This window comes from Dreissena polymorpha, chromosome 1 (assembly GCF_020536995.1).
Source record: "Dreissena polymorpha isolate Duluth1 chromosome 1, UMN_Dpol_1.0, whole genome shotgun sequence".
NCBI lineage: Eukaryota > Metazoa > Mollusca > Bivalvia > Myida > Dreissenidae > Dreissena > Dreissena polymorpha.
Window position 1 is genome coordinate 46,240,948 of NC_068355.1, and position 17,563 is coordinate 46,258,510.

Consider the following 17,563-nt stretch of genomic DNA (forward strand, 5'->3'; position numbering starts at 1 on the left):
GTGTTTCTTATACAATGCAATTTAGCACTTACTATTTCATTTTCTTATGTTCAATATCTTATGTTAAATGATACACATAATTACATTCAACATTAATTTAGTTGTATCATACAAACTTATGTTGTTTTTGTTTGCTGTTGTAAAATACTTGAACTATAACACAATTATAATATGATATGAATGTATGTTGAATGCACTACAATTATATTTATTATATAACAGTTATGTACCCATCAAAAAAGCTGTACATGAAATACTTTGTGCTATGTTTTTTTTTGTTGTAAAATACTTGAACTATAACACAATTATAATATTATATGAATGCATGTTGATTTTACTACAAGTATAATTATTATATTTATGAACCCATCAAAAAAGCTATATGAAATACTTTTATTATGAAATCGATAATATTTGTATGAATGTATACACTATATTTGTATGTATGTAATATTATACGGGATGAATAAAATTTTGCTCAAAAAAAAATATAAATGATTTACCAGTAATGTTAGCTCACATAGTCATACGTATTAGCGATAATTTAATGTTATTGTTTTCTAGTTGAATGAACCATATGATGCGTTGTTCCTTTCTGTTGAAAAGCATTTAATTTCGCTGTCTTTAGCCTCGGGACAAACCAATTACCAATAGCTCTCGATGAATTAAAATACACAGAAAAAATGTGGGCGATCTGCCATACATGGATAGTACATCAACGGATTCTGGTACATGCAATATGCTGGTCCCTTAAACGGTCTTAAAATTACCCATTGTGCATTTAACACAGTTTGAACTATTTAAATTTGACCTTGATGCATATCGATTAAATGTTTCAAGTTCAATATTTGGAATAAACAAGAGATGTGTTTGTCAGAAACACAATGTCCCCTATTGCGCCGCTTTGAAATAAAATGTTAATATATCATTCGGCAGGTTTGGATATTATCTCCCTTTTAAAGGTTATTACTTCCCTTGGATTGTATTTTTTAACTTTTGACCTTGAAGGATGACCTTGACCTTTCACCACTCAAAATGTGCAGCTTCATGAGATACACATGCATGCCAAATATCAAGTTGCTCTCTTCAGTATTGCAAAAGTTATGGCCAATGTTAAAGTTGTCGGACGGACACACAGACAGACAAACGGACTGACAGTTCAACTGCTATATGCCACCCTACCGGGGGCATAAAAAGTCCATACTTACTACATAAACATCAATTAAACCGTGTTCACGTTCCCACACGTTATAATAGTGATACATAGTATATAATAATATCTTACTTCCCTGTCGTTAATAAATACACGTACAAGATTGCTTTCATCGTCCTAGACGAAAAATGATGTTTGCTATTATAAATCAACTCGACTGTTATCAATTAGTAAGACTCGACTTTATAATAGCCAAATAACATCTAGCAATAGTGTTTGTGTTAAGAGTAAGCTTGCATAAATGCAAACCCACACCAACAAAACGAACTTGTCACTAAAATAACCTTCGTTGCCATGCGTTTAACCAACCATTCGAAAGCGACAATCACAGAAGCAATCATCAAATATAAATGTATATAATGTTCTTAAATAGCTGAAGAAGAAACATATACACAGCATATTCAAACAAATCGTTTATTTAGACAAGAACACTTAACAGTACAACTTGAACACATTTTAAAACATTTGATATGTAAAACAGTTAAAGAGCAATATTGTAAATGCTGATTGAACTAAAGCTTTGTCAACGTAACTTAAAATATCCCCTAACAGCTTAATAATTAGTTAAAAAGCAGCCATGCTGATGACAAATTTCAAGGGCACATAACTGATTTAAAAAATGTATTAATGAGCGTGAAAATTGTGCCTTGCATATGTACACTTCCTGGCTTTTACTTGTATTTAAAGTTTAAATGTAATTACTTAAAATATGTGAAAGAAGTTTGCTAAACAAACAATTCAGTGCGTAAAAATGGCTTAGTTCATGGCAATATAGTCAGGAGCGTGTCAATCAATGAATTATTGAGAAACACTCTTATAAACTTCGTTTAAGGGGGAATAAAACACTTAATTTACATTTTCTATTTCTTATAAAATACATCTTAAAAGAGCCATCACTGAAGATGAGAAATACCGTACATGCCGCTTAGACATAATCACATAAATATAACTATGTTTTGATTTTCAATGTCATTAAATGACTTTAGCCCTGAAATGGAGCAATGAGTGCGACACATGGCCAATATTGGTTAATTGTTTTGAAAAGTTGGTTCAAAATCCTTTATTGCATGTTTAAATGAAAAAGCATTCACAAAGGCACAATGTTTAGATAAATTCATTTCTTTATCTGAAAAACACAAAATGTATGTCAAAACACTTAAGTCTTCTTAAACTTAAAACTGAATGATAGGTCTTAATTGAAAAAAAAGATGTAACTCAATTCAAGGACAAGAAAAGTTCACCAGCCAACCAAAGATCAAAGGATGCAAAAATGTTCAATGTTATGAGTTGCTAAGTGTAGAATAACTTCCCCTGACAAATTTATATCTACAGACAGACAGATTAACACACAGGTGTTCATGGTGGTTCCAGTTCATAACTCTTCACTCCGTAGTTCGGGGTATAAATATAAGAATCAAAACAAAACAACAAGAAAATATAACTCGTAAATGCATTAAGGACTGAATTTTTTGTTAAAATGCATTATATTAAGTGCTAGATATAATTTTTAATAATCAAGGCTTATGTGTTGTGCACAATTAAATTCTAGATCTTATTCAAATTTCACAATCGAATAACAGTTTATGTCATTAAATGTAATACAACAGACACAATGAAGAATACAAGTATTAACAAGAGGGCCTGAAAGGCCCAAAGTCGCTCACCTGAGATAAAAAGAAATGACCTGTTCTTTGCAGCCCAAGATATCAATGGAACAATTGTTGTAACCAAGTATCATGAAGAATGAAAAACAAATGGCCCCTTGGCGGCCATGTTTTTTTAACAAACCTGAACCATTTTTTAACTCTTCCAAGATATATCCAAATTTCATGAAGATTGGGAAAAAAATGTGTCTTCTAGACTGTTCACATGTTGTCACTATATACATAAAAAACAAACTGCCCCACTCCCTTGCGGCCATGTTTTTTCACTGATCATGACCATTTTCAAACTCGTCCGAGACATCCACATAACTAATGTTTTGACTAAGTTTCATGATGATTAGGCAAAACATGCAACTTCTAGAGTGTTCACAAGCTTTTTTACTATATAAATATAAGGAAAAAGACCTCCCCCCTGGCGGCCATGTTTTTTTACCGATCCAAACCATTATCGAACTCAACTGTCCTATCCAGGTGTGGTAGTGCCGTCTCCTTCGCTTCCGCAAATGAACCTGTCACAGGACGGTTACAAGTAATGTAACTTTGTGAGCACTGATGTAAAGGCGTTCAGTCAGGGACGCCTAAATACACTCAGAGAATTTATTTATAAGTGAAAACCAAGGCAGCTTTAACAAAAATAACTAATTTTGATTCCAAGAATTCGGAAAATGAAGAACAATGACAGAAAATTAAGAAAAGGTACAAGCCAAGTCTAAAGAATCTAAGCATCGTTACAAAAATGAACAACATACAGCAAATACCTTAATGAATGTAAAAAGAAGTTCAAAATCTGTCAAAAAAACTGATATAAATATAAGTTACTGTTAGTCTAGAAAGTGCTTCAAAAATCTAGTTTATTATTAAACAGGTCTAATTTAATCTAAGAAACAATATTTATGGAGATTAGGAAACTTCAGTAGAATCAAATGTAAAAATTAGAAAAATTTACTTAAGTTATTGAAATAGAATAGAGTCTTTCTAATTTAGAAAATGCCAAATAAAAATAATCTAAATAATAAGAATAATTTAGAAAATAATGCCAAAATGTCTTGATACTGGTGTTAAAAATAATTTAGCGTTTAATTATTTCAAAATTCCAACCTTTTCAAGAGCTGTTAATTTTTCAAGAAAGCATCAAGAGGTGTTTAAATCAGCCAAAACAGCTTATTTTATACAGTTCAAAAGAGATCAATATCAGTTTAGTCAATTTTCCCTCAGAACAGTGCATTTATCAATGATCAATATCCTCCCAAATTCCAGAGCAGAACTAAAAATAGATTACTGAACCAGGTTAAACAAGAGAGATAAATACTGCATAAATACTGCAAAATCATGTACATGTTGTCTTTCTTTCAGTTATCTCTTAGTTGAAAGGCTTATCATAAGTGTTAATGACTAAAACAGTTATGTTAACTATGAAAATTCTGTTTTATGAAAATTACATAATACAGTTAATGTCACATAATATTGACATAATAAAACCAAACTTAGCTACACAGGAAACAAATGTTCTGACCAAATTTCATTGAAGATTGAGCAAACTAGAAAGTTAACAAGATTTTACTATAGCCATATATAGCCATATAAGGAAAAATGCCCTGCCCCTTGGCAGCCATGTTTTTCAAGCCAAGGTTACCATTTTTGAACTCATCCAAGATATCATTGGGACAAATCATCTGAGCAAGTTTCATGAAGATCGGAAAATAAATGTGGCCTCTAGAGTGTTAACAAGTTTTACTAAAGCCATATTAGGAAAAATGCCCCACCCCCTGGGGGCCATGTTTTTCAACCAACCCACATCATTTTCAAACTTGTCCAAGATATCATTGGGATGAATCTTCTGACCAAGTTTCATGAGGATCTGACAATAAATGTGGCCTCTAGAGTGTTAACAAGATTTTTCTATAGTCATATATAGCCATATAGGGAAAAATGCCCCGCCCCTTGACAGCCATGTTTTTCAAGCAAACATAACCATTTTCGAACTCATCCAAGATAGCATTGAAACCAATCTTTTGACCAAATTTCATGAAGATTGGACAATAAATGTGGCCTCTAGAGAGTGAACAAGGCAAATGTTGACGTCGCATGACGGACAACGGAAGACGGACAAAAGGCAATCACAAAAGCTCACCATGAGCACGTTGTGCTCAGGTGAGCTAAAAACATATCTGGTTAAAACATGTGAACGTATTTTGGGTTTCTCCATAAAACATCATATACTATTTATCAAAACTACTTCGGTAAAGTATTTAAGGATAAATAGTTTAAAAATAAATATGCCAATGGCACAAATGAAGATGGCAGGTATAATATAACAGATGAAGATGATGATGATGATGATGACATTTAAGTGTTTTTTATAGATAGTAACTGACAATGAAACAATAGCAAACAATAATTAAATAACAACAATAAAGGCAAGATAAATGTCAAAAATCATGAACAGTACTGTTAAAGTTCCTAACACCACAACTGTCTTAATTCCACAACCCATCCAAACAGACATTTAAACAAGAGCTGTCACCATAGGATGACATATGCCCCCTATAAACGCTTTAATGAAGTTATGAGCATTTTTCGAAACCTAAACGCAGATTTCGAAACCTAAACGCAGGACCATAAGTTTATGGTCAAGGTCACAGGGGTCAAAATTTGTGTGCGTATGGAAAGGCTTTGTCCATATACACATGCATACCAAATATGAAGGTTATATCTAAAGGGACACAGAAGTTATGAGCATTTTTCAAAACATAAACGCAGATTTCGAAACCTTAACGCGTACCCTAAGTTCAAGGTCACAGGGGTAAAAAAAATTATGCGTATGGAAAGGCCTTGTCCATATACACAATGCATACCAAACATGAAGGTTATATCTCAAGAGACATATAAGTAATGAGCATTTTTCGAAACCTAAACGCAGATGTCGAAACCTCAACGTGGACCATTAGTTCAAGGTCAAGGTCACAGGGGTATAAAATTTTGAGCGTATGGAAAGGCCTTGTCCATATACACATTCATACCAAATATGAAGGTTATATCTCAAGGGATATAGAAGTTATGAGCATTTTTCAAAACCTAAATGCAGATTTCGAAACCTAAACATGAACCCTTAGTTCAAGGTCAAGATCAAAGGGGTAAAAAAATGTGTGCGTATGGAAAGGCCTTGTCCATATACACATGTATACCAAATATGAAGGTTATATCTCAAGGGACATAGAAGTTATGAGCATTTTTCGAAACTTAACGCAAAGTGTGACGGACAGACAGACGAACGGACGGACGGACGGATGGACAGACAGACAGACAGACAGACAGACAGACAGACAGACAGACAGACAGACTTACAGACAACAGACAGACAGACAGACAGACAGACAGACAGACAGACAGACAGACAGACAGTGCGATCACTATATGCCCTCCTTCGGGGGCATAAAAATGATAACTTTTTTGTTGGCTTTAATCGATACGGATTGTTTTCATAGTGATCTGGTGATAATTGCAATATTTAGTCCTTTTATTGTCTTTACCACCAATAATTTGTGAAAACATGAAATGGAGCAATCTTTATAAAATGCTGACATGTACATTTTCTGCAATGTGTCCATGATAAAATAAAATCATCAAATTATGTACATATACAATTATTGTCATGTCACACAATAAATGATGACAATTCAATAAGGACAACTGGAAATAATGCATGTGGCTGCATTTTTGATTTTACAAAATAATATGGTGGTGTTTCAAAAAGGGCAGGTCTTTGTTTCCTCACAAAGAACACTAGTTTTCTTAAAATTATGAAAAGTATTTTAAGACATTGCCACACCATATTAACACAGCTGCTTATAATTATTGAAGGGTGGACGGAAACAAAAGTCAACAGTCAGAAGAAAAAGTGTATCATGTTTAAAATTTACACTTTCAGAAAACCACACCTCTTACAAAATCTACAAAATAAATTCAGTACCCTACATTTGCTTTAGAAAACAGATTACATCACAAATGTAATTTTCAAGAAGTCTGAACTTTTTTAAGACAGTGGTTTATTCAGTCAATTCAGAAATATTCTCTAAATTATTCCAAACAAAAACAATCTAAAAACAACTATATCCTTACTGAAAGACAAGGATAACAAGACTATTGCCAAGCAATATATGTCCCCTACCGGCTCCACCATTGTCAGAAATTCCACCATTGTCAAAATTATATATTTTTTTATTTGTTGACATAGCAACCAGAATTTTTGACGTTGGAACACAATGAAATGATGTGCATAATGTCCATATTGCCATCTATCCATGTTTCAAGTTTCATGAAAAAAATATGAAGAACTTTTAAAGTTATCGCAGGATCCAGAAAAGTGTGACAGACAGACAGACAGACAGAAAGACAGACTCACAGAGCGCAAACCATAAGTCCCCTCCGGTGAAACGGGTAGGGGACAAAAACAATTGTTAACTTTAAATGTTCATAAATAAAGTCTTTTAAGGGGTGTTGCTGCAGTTTTGCTAAGATTTTTCCACCAAATAGATTTTGTTCTAAATTGTTATTCAAGTATTATATACAAATACTATATGAAAAATGAAATAAAAATATAGGGTCACCGGCCTTGTTTTGATTTTATTCACCATTTTATAACATGTACTTTTTCATTTAAACTGGAAAATCTCTAATTGCCTCAAACCAATTAATAACCTATGAATTGACAACATATATATATATTATATAAGCTGAGATACATAAAATACCATTTAATTATACAAAACAATGCCAAAAAATGGAGAACACAAGTAATTTTTTTTAAATAATTTTGTTAATTTCTATGTCACCCTAAAAAACATCAATTTTTTACTATTTTTAACACAAAAATGTAACTTTAAAAAATGCTGTCAAATAGAATTCTGCAAAACTGCTAAAATATGTTCATCTATGCGTTGTCATCATAAAAAAACAAATAAAAAAGGGGGGTCACCGCACTTTTAACCAAGATATTTTGTTTTAACTCTCTACTGTCTACGTCAAATTACATCAATTAGGCAAAACTCAAGTACCGGTACATAGATTATAAGAAATATGCATAAACATTAGAAATTGTTTACAATCTTAACTGGGATCACAACAGCTTACCAAAAGACATTAATAAAAAGCAATATTAAATCACAAACATAATACCATACAGTATCAAACTCGACCTTAATCATTAATAACTTACATGTAATTGTTTACAGATTTCGGCTTGTTTTGGAGTTTGTTATTAAATGCTTTAAATTGATAAATTTTAACGACATGACTAAAAATCTCCAGTATAAAACAAGAATGAAACAAGGGCTGTTTGTAAAACCTGCATGCCCCCCATATGGGCTCTCCGTTGTAGTGACATCCATTTTGTGAATATGTTTTTTGTCACTGTGACCTTGACCTTTGACCTAGTGACCTGAAAATCAATAGGGGTCATCTGCCAGTCATGATCAATGTACCTATGAAGTTTCATGATCCTAGCCATAAGCGTTCTTGAGTTATCATCCGGAAACCATTTTATTATTTCGGGTCACCGTGACCTAGACCTTTGACCTAGTGACCTGAAAATCAATAGGGGTCATCTGCGAGTCATGATCAATCTACCTATCAAGTTTCATGATCCTAGGAATAAGCATTCTTCAGTTATCATCCGGAAACCATTTTACTATTTTGGGTCACCGTTAACTTGACCTTTGACCTAGTGACCTCAAAATCGATAGGGGTCATCTGCGAGTCATGATCAATGTACCTATGAAGTTTCATGATCCTAGGCATTAGCAATCTTGAGGTATCATCCCGAAACCATTTTACTATTTCGGGTCACCATGGCCTTGACCTTTGACCTAGTGACCTAAAAATCAATAGGGGTCATCTGCGAGTCATGATCAATGTACCTATGAAGTTTCATGATCGTAGTCATTAGCGTTCTTGAGTAATCATCCGGAAACCATTTTACTATTTCGGGTCACCGTGACCTTGACCTTTGATATAGTGACCTGAAAATCAATAGGGTTCAACTGTGAGTCATGATCAATCCACCTATCAAGTTTCATGATCCTAGGCATAAGTGTTCTTGAGTTATCATTCGGAAACCATTTTACTATTTCGGGTCACCGTGACCTTGACCTTTGACCTAGTGACCTGAAAATCAATAGGGGTCATCTGCCAGTCATGATCAATCTACCTATCAAGTTCATGATCCTAGGCATAAGCGTTCTTGAGTTATCATCCAGAAACCATTTTACTACTTCGGGTCATTGTGACCTTGACCTTTGACCTAGTGACCTGAAAATCAATAGGGGTCAACTGAGAGTCATGATCAATCTACCTATCAAGTTTCATGATCCTTGGCCTAAGTGTTCTTGAGTTATCATCCAGAAACCATTTTACTATTTCAGGTCACCGTGACCTTGACCTTTGACCTAGTGACCTAAAAATCAATAGGGGTCATCTGCGAGTCATGATCAATGTACCTATGAAGTTTCATGATCAGTAGTCATTAAGCGTTCTTGAGTAATCATCCGGAAACCATTTTACTATTTCGGGTCACCGTGACCTTGACCTTTGATATAGTGACCTGAAAATCAATAGGGTTCAACTGTGAGTCATGATCAATCTACCTATCAAGTTTCATGATCCTAAGCATAAGTGTTCTTGAGTTATCATTCGAAAACCATTTTACTATTTCGGGTCATCGTGACCTAGTGACCTTTGACCTAGTGACCTGAAAATCAATAGGGGTCATCTGCCAGTCATGATCAATCTACCTATCAAGTTCATGATCCTAGGCATAAGCGTTCTTGAGTTATCATCCAGAAACCATTTTACTATTTCGGGTCACTGTGACCTTGACCTTTGACCTAGTGACCTGAAAATTAATAGGGGTCAACTGAGAGTCATGATCAATCTACCTATCAAGTTTCACTGATCCTTGGCCTAAGCGTTCTTGAGTTATCATCCAGAAACCATATTACTGTTTCGGGTCACCGTGACCTTGACCTTTGACCTCAAAAACAATAGGGGTCATCTGTGAGTCATGATCAATGTACCTATGAAGTTTCATGATCCTAGCCCCAAGCGCTTCTTGAGTTATCATCCGGAAACGACCTGGTGGACGGACCGACAGACCGACTGACCGACCAACCAACATGTGCAAAGCAATATACCCCCTCTTCTTCGAAGGGGGGCATAATTAAAGAAAATTTTAAAATAAGTAAAAAAAAAAGTTAACCCTACCTGAGATCGAACCACTGACAATTGAATTTTTATGAACCAACTCGGTCATTTCTGATGATACTGATAACAAAAATATTGAGTTGTGATAATAGCATCATCGGTGTTGCTTATAAATATATTCTCGGTTAAATAAACTGCCGCAACACCCCTTAAGTAAAATAATGGTCACAATCAGCACATTTATTTGTGACATAACCACAGCACCCATCAATATAATGAAAGCACCTGATTAACATAAGTTGCGTTGTGAGAAAATGGGTCTTATGTCATATGTGGCCAGCATTTTGCAGTCTGATAGCAGCTATTATGTCTAGTAATAAGACCACAAAAACATGCATGACTATTTTATTTTTTTAAACTTATTCATTTAAGCTCTATTGCATAACAAGCCTAAGGCTAATATAAAATGCTCTCAAGTCCTGTTTCCTTGGTGTCTATGGGGGAGATCTAAAGAGATTAAAATGGCAGATGTGCATATACCGAAATGCTCTGCATGTCTGTTTTTCCAAGTATTTAAAAAACAATCATCAGGATCACGCCAAAAATGTGATTTTATTCACCAATTTCAAATAGACCCATGGTTTTTAACTCAATGAATCATTGACAGGTATGTAATGGTCAAGTCCAAGAAGAAACAAACTTTTTGGGTAAAGTGACTGCTAAATGTCTTGTCTTCGTTTCTTCTTTAAGTTTAAAAAAAAAATTGCAAAGTGAAATACAAGATCATATTAACAACTTAAAACTGGTTTCAATGTTACTGTTATTAATTATGAATTGTTAACTTGCATTCTAAGCAAATGTCTGTGATTGATACTTGTCAGAGCCACATGGCAATACATATAATTATATGGTAAATGTACAACAAATAATAGCACAATATCAATTACAATACAAATCAAGTTCAAATTAAAACTGCAAGTGTGATCTGTTGAAAACTGTTATTTTAAATTTTACTATTGAAAATACTATGTTAACATTTTTTTTAATATTGTGCGGTAGAGTATGAACAATTTAAGGTACATCCGATTTCTAAATAAACAAAAGACACTAACAATTTACTATGTTCTGGGTATACCCTTGTGATATTTATACATGTAGCAAAGCCATAACAGCTTTCTTTTTAACAGGCACATAGGTATGGCTTTATGACACTTTCAGACCAGATACTACATTATTAGCAAATATAAACAATGACTAGATTACAATAGAACATCACAAAACAATTTTATGCTTTTGATACAATAATTGTCTTTGCATGCATTTGGGCGATTTTTTCATCAAATCCTTCTTGTTCAATACAAAACCATTTTTGGTAAGTTAAGTCATTACTTGGAAACAAAATAAGTTTTCCCTTGTCTTTTTCAAAGAAACAATCATGACATCTTTTTTTGTCATGACTTAATTTTCCAAAAAAATTAAACAGGTAATGAGTTTATATTGCCAGCACTTGATGAGTGCCGCAATGTGAAGGATTTCTGGCGAATAAAAGGCGGACTAGCAGACTCTACTCTGGACGATATCGTATCTATGGAATAATTGCTCTCACAATCATCCTGATCTGTATCACATGGTGTTACCTTAGTCGGGGTACGCAGCTTGAAACTGGCTAGACTGGCGGTTCTTTTGACAACCCAGCCAGACAAGGTTTCCTCTTTCGGACGGTGCTCAATCACCTGCTTTATGCATGCCTTGAGGATCTTCGGAATGTCGCTGATGACAGGTTCGTTGAGCATGGCGTCCCTGAGTTGTGCGATGACCTTTCCACACTCAGATGGCTGCAATTTGTAGCAGAGATCCTCCAGCTCTAGCCGCTCCAGGTGGGACATCTCATACTGACGTACAGGCGTTGTTACCAACCAGCTGTAGTCCACACCTACACAGGGTCATCACATGTTACCAACTTTCATAGATTTATATAAACAAGAGGGCCATGATGGCCCTGAATTGCTCACCTGACTAACCAAATACAATCCCAACCCAGATTTCATCAAGATAAACATTCTGACCAAATTTCATAAAGATTAGATGAAAACTGTGACCTCTATTGTCTACTCAAGGTTTTTTCTATTATTTGACCTAGTGACCTAGTTTTTGACCCCAGGTGACCCAAATACAATCCCAACCCAGATTTCATCAAGATAAACATTCTGATCAAATTTTATAAAGATTGGATGAAAACTGTGACCTCTATTGTCTACACAAGGTTTTTCTATTATTTGACCTAGTGACCTAGTTTTTGACCCCAGATGGCCCAAATACAATCCCAAACCAGATTTCATCAAGATAAACATTCTGACCAAATTTCATAAAAATTGGATGAAAACTGTGACCTCTATTGTCTATACAATGTTTTTCTATTATTTTACCTTGTGACCTAGTTTTTGAACAAGTGACCTAGATTTTGACCCCAGATTGACCCAAATACAATCCTAACCCAGATTTCATCAAGATAAACATTCTGACCAAATTTCATAAAGATTGGATGAAAACTGTGACCTCAACTGTCTACACCAACAAATTATTGACGGTTTTTCTATTATTTGACCTAGTGACCTAGTTTTTGACCTCAGATGACCATAATACAATCCCAACCCAGATTTCATCAAGATAAACATTCTGATCAAATTTAATAAAGATTGGATGAAAACTGCGACCTATATTGTCTACACAAGGTTTTTCTATTATTTGACCTATTTTTGACCTAGTGACCTAGTTTTTGACCCCAGATGACCCAAATTGAAACCCAACCCAGATTTTATCAAGATAAACATTCTGACCAAATTTCATAAAGATTGGATGAAAACTGTGACCTCTACTGTCTACACAAGGTTTTTCTATTATTTGACCTAGTTTTTGACCTAGTGACCTAGTTTTTGACCCCAGATGACCCAATACAATCCCCAACCCAGATTCCATCTCTATTGTCTACACAAGGTTTTTCTATTATTTAACCTATTATGTGACCTAATTTTTGACCTAGTGACCTAGTTTTTGACCCCAGATGACCCAAATACAATCCCAACCCAGATTTCATCATGATAAACATTCTGACCAAATTTCATAAAGATGGGATGAAAACTGTGACCTCTTCTGTCTACACAAACAAATTGTTGACGGACGCACGCACACACGAACACACGCACGCACGCACATACGGATGCCGGACATCACACGGTCACATAAGCTCACCATGTCACTTCGTAACAGGTGAGCTAAAAATGGTTTCATTTTGAAAAAATAATTATTACTTTTTCACCTATAACTTTTTATAATATAATGTTAAACACTATCTGAAAAAGAAAAATGTTTAGAAATAAGTAAAAGTGAAAATCATGGGCATGCCTTTGAGTTATTGAACAAGTTTAAAGTGTCTGCACATATCATGTAAATTGATTCATTACCAACTCTTAAAGATATTCATTTGCCGTTTACTCATTGGGATACATTATTACATTAATAGCAGCTAAATTACAATATTAATGTGAATGTATCTCGTAGTGAGTGTGTGTATGTGTATTTTGAAGTTTATGACTATGAGGTCCTATTGCGCCTGAGATTGCATTATGTAAGGACACAATGTGTCACAGTACTCCAACCTAATAAACTCACAAAGGTTGCTGCAATTTTTCAATTATAGCAGCAATTTCAAGCCATTTGTGTTTTTTAATTAAATATATTTTTAATGTTGGATACATGTAGGTCTTGTCTTGGGGGGGGGGGGGTTGGAGCTGGAGTTTCTGCAGGAAACCAAACCTGGAAACAGGGATTAAACCCTGGTTAACCTAAGTGAGAAGCACATGTACCATCAATTGCTCTAACTTGACTGCCTTTATCCTTTCCTAAGGATTTTTTCTTATATATAGCAAGACTATTGCCAAGCAATACAAGATGTGTTTGTGAAACACAATGTCCCCCTATATGACGTTTGACCTTGAAGGATCACCTTGACCTTGTGAAGGATGACCTTGACCTTTCACCACTCAAAATGTGCAGCTCCATGAGATACACATGCATGCCAAATATCAAGTTGCTATCTTCAATATTGCAAAAGTATTCATAAAATAAGCGATTTGGGCCACATATATTTGACCTCTGACCTTGAAGGATGACCTTAACCTTGACCTTTCACCACTCAAAATGTGCAGCTTCATGAGATACACATGCATGCCAAATATGAAGTTGCTATCTTCAATATTGCAAAAGTATTCATAAAATAAGCGATTTGGGCCACATATATTTGACCTCTGACCTTGAAGGATGACCTTAACCTTGACCTTTCACCACTCAAAATGTGCAGCTCCATGAGATACACATGCATGCCAAATATCAAGTTGCTATCTTCAATATTGCAAAAGTATTTATAAAATAAGCAATTTGGGCCACATATATTTGACCTCTGACCTTGAAGGATGACCTTGACCTTTCACCACTCAAAATGTGCAGCTCCATGAGATACACATGCATGCCAAATATCAAGTAGCTATCTTCAATATTGCAAAAGTATTCATAAAATGAGCGATTTTGGCCACATATATTTGACCTCTGACCTTGAAGGATGACCTTGACCTTTCACCACTCAAAATGTGCAGCTTCATGAGATACACATGCATGCCAAATATGAAGTTGCTATCTTCAATATAGCAAAAGTTGTTACAAAATGTTAAAGTTGGCGCAAACAAACCAACAGACCAACAGACAGGGCAAAAACAATATTTCCCCCCACTACTTTAGTGGGGGACATAAAAAGTCCCCTACCGGCTCTACCATTGTCAGAAATTCCACCATTGTCAGAATTTTTTTTTTATTTGTTGCCATAGCATAGCAGAGCGAAAACAATAAGTCCCCTCAGGTAAAAAGAAGGCCAAAGGCCCTAAATTGCTCAGCTGGAACGGAACTATTATGAGTAGCTTTTGTGCCGTTTCTGTTATAATTTTTGGAAAAAGCAAAGATATCATTACAACGTATGTTCTGAGCAAGTTTCATTATATATTTGTTGGATTCGGTGGATTATTGATTTTAATTCACGAGTGATCAAAGAAAATAATATGTTTTATGATCACGAGTGAATTAAAATCGATATTCCACCGAATCCAACAAATTTTCTTTTTATGTTATGCTTTTGTTGACAGTTTATATACATTGGTATAGTGTTTAACTTAAGGATTTCGCTGGGATAATGACGTCATTTCGTCAAAAAAATGACGTCATTTCACAGTAAACAATGAAAATTATCGATAATTCACTGATAATTTTCACTGTTTGAAACAGTGAAATTAGTCAGTTTTAATTCACTGATATTTCTCTATAAACCACCGGAAAGCATAAAATAAAATTGGGAAAAATATGACTCCTTTAGTGTATTTCTTGAGTGTTCACAAGGATTCAACTACATTCTATATCTATGTAAGGAAAACTGACATGCTTCCCGGTAGTAATGTCAAATAGTAAATACAAAAATAAAGACAGGGCCAAGGTACATGATTTAAACAAACTTGGTACAGGACCATCGTATTATGTTTCATATCAAATACAAAATACTTGGGCCTTGCCATTTTTGTGTTAGCTAAATATGTCATATCATAGAAGGAAATCAAATAAACACCATATTGACTCCCAGGTCATGATATGAACAAATTGTGTATGGACCACATGTAAAAGACAAAACCTCTGCACCTAGAAATTTTAGTGGCTTTTCTTTTTCACACCATACATTAAAGGTAAAATAGTTCACCTGATTGCAACAATTTTTACCACAGGGGCATGATTTTAAAAATCTTGGAAGAGGATCTCTGTATTACGGTACATAACAAATACCACACCACTTTGCCTGATGGTTTTGTATGATGTACATAACAAATACCAAACCTCTTTGCCTAACCGTTTTAGTGGAGCAGACATTTTAAGACTTCATTTTTAGCTCTTCTGATATACATTCACAACAGGAATGATTTGAAGAAATTTAAAAGAGGTTTTTTAAGTTTATTTTTAACCTATTTATTTTAGCTTGATACAAATTACTTACTCATTAATAAAAACACTCTCCAGTCTGTTTCCTGGACCTAGAACCAGGACAGGTGTCTTTGAGGAATATCTAAAGAACGCCCCCACAGTGGGGATTAACCTGTGACCTCCTGGGGCAGGCAAAGAACACAATATCTATTACATCACTGCAACTTGAGAGGGTCATTTAAGGATCATGCGTGTTAAGTTTCGTTCCAATCTGGCCTATGCTTCAGAATAAGTTTTTTATTTTATTTAAAATTTACATCATGCAGGGAAAACGGACATTACAGTATCCTAAAAGATACAGATAAGCACTAAGTGCTTAGGTGAGCTAAACATCAGGTAGACAGAGACCATTCCGTAAGAGTTGCGTTTTTATCAGACTTCATAGCAGGTTATGCTACAATATTAGGTTCATACTTTTTATATACATGAAGAAAAATTTAACAAACCAGTTTCTCGACGTTGTTCTTGATGTCTCCGCGCTCGTAACAACTGCTCCTGTTCTCGTATGTGGTATTCAAGCTCGAGCAATATGGAGTCCTTTATCATCATATGCTCATCCTTTTCTGGGGGTTTGACGCTTTCCCCCCCTGCCCATGGTTTCCATATTGACTTCAAAGCAAACATGACCTCTACTGTAGGCATGGTTTTTTACTGAAAAAGTATTTCACTAATCTATATTGCATACATGTAACAGTTTAATCTTTACATGGCTTTTGGTCAAGTTTGACACAGAAGGTAAACACTAACCAGTGGAGTTTTTTCATTCAAAATCGGGTCCGGTATTCTGTCCAATTCATAATGGATTTTTTTTTCCCCAAATGGGAGCTCAAAATTCCCAATGGAAGGTTTCCACACAAAAAATTCAACCTTAGTAAATATAATACTGAAAACACTTGTATTCTCAATTTTGAAGCATATTTTAGCCAAACAACAATAACACTAATTTCCCATTGTTAGTCAAAAAGCTGCAAATTTTCCCCATTCCCAAAATGGTTAAAAAAAATTACAGCCAAGATTCTTGCCCTAGTTGTTTTCAATCATCTGAGGCTGAGTCACAAGCAAGACCCATAACCCTAGAGTCAAGGTCCAGGTCGCACACTGAGCAGAATTTAAATGTTAAATTTGTATGACACATGCCTTAGCTTTTTAAGAATCTACCATCCATCAAGGACTTTGCCAATGCCCTGAGGTAATTGTGCAGAATGCTGAGCCCTGCACTTTTTTGTTTGCCACCTGCTGACAAAAAAAGTGTGCAAATCAGTTTGTCTACGAATTGCTTATGCTAAACAAGAGATGTGTTTGTCAAAAACTGAATGCCCCCTATTGCACCGCTTTGAAGCCATAAATTTTACCTTTGACCTTGAAGGATGACCTTGACCTTTCACCATTCAAAACGTGCAGCTCCATGAGATACACGTGC

The 17,563-nt window shown here is 34.9% G+C and overlaps 1 protein-coding gene across 1 annotated transcript in view; it reads right to left on the reverse strand.

Annotated features, from left to right (window-relative positions):
• The window catches only part of LOC127865107 (protein RD3-like), a 575,560-nt gene extending 558,772 nt beyond the window's left edge, over positions 1-16,788 (reverse strand). Inside the window, exons 1-3 of the mRNA XM_052405012.1 lie at positions 16,590-16,788; positions 9,905-12,007; positions 8,445-9,328 (exon numbers count right to left, since the gene is read on the reverse strand). Of these exons, the coding sequence (XP_052260972.1) occupies positions 11,550-12,007; positions 16,590-16,785 (654 nt within the window). The 5' untranslated portion in view covers positions 16,786-16,788 and the 3' untranslated portion in view covers positions 8,445-9,328; positions 9,905-11,549. The remainder of the gene's footprint in view (positions 1-8,444; positions 9,329-9,904; positions 12,008-16,589) is intronic.
• Positions 16,789-17,563: the final 775 nt, after the last annotated feature.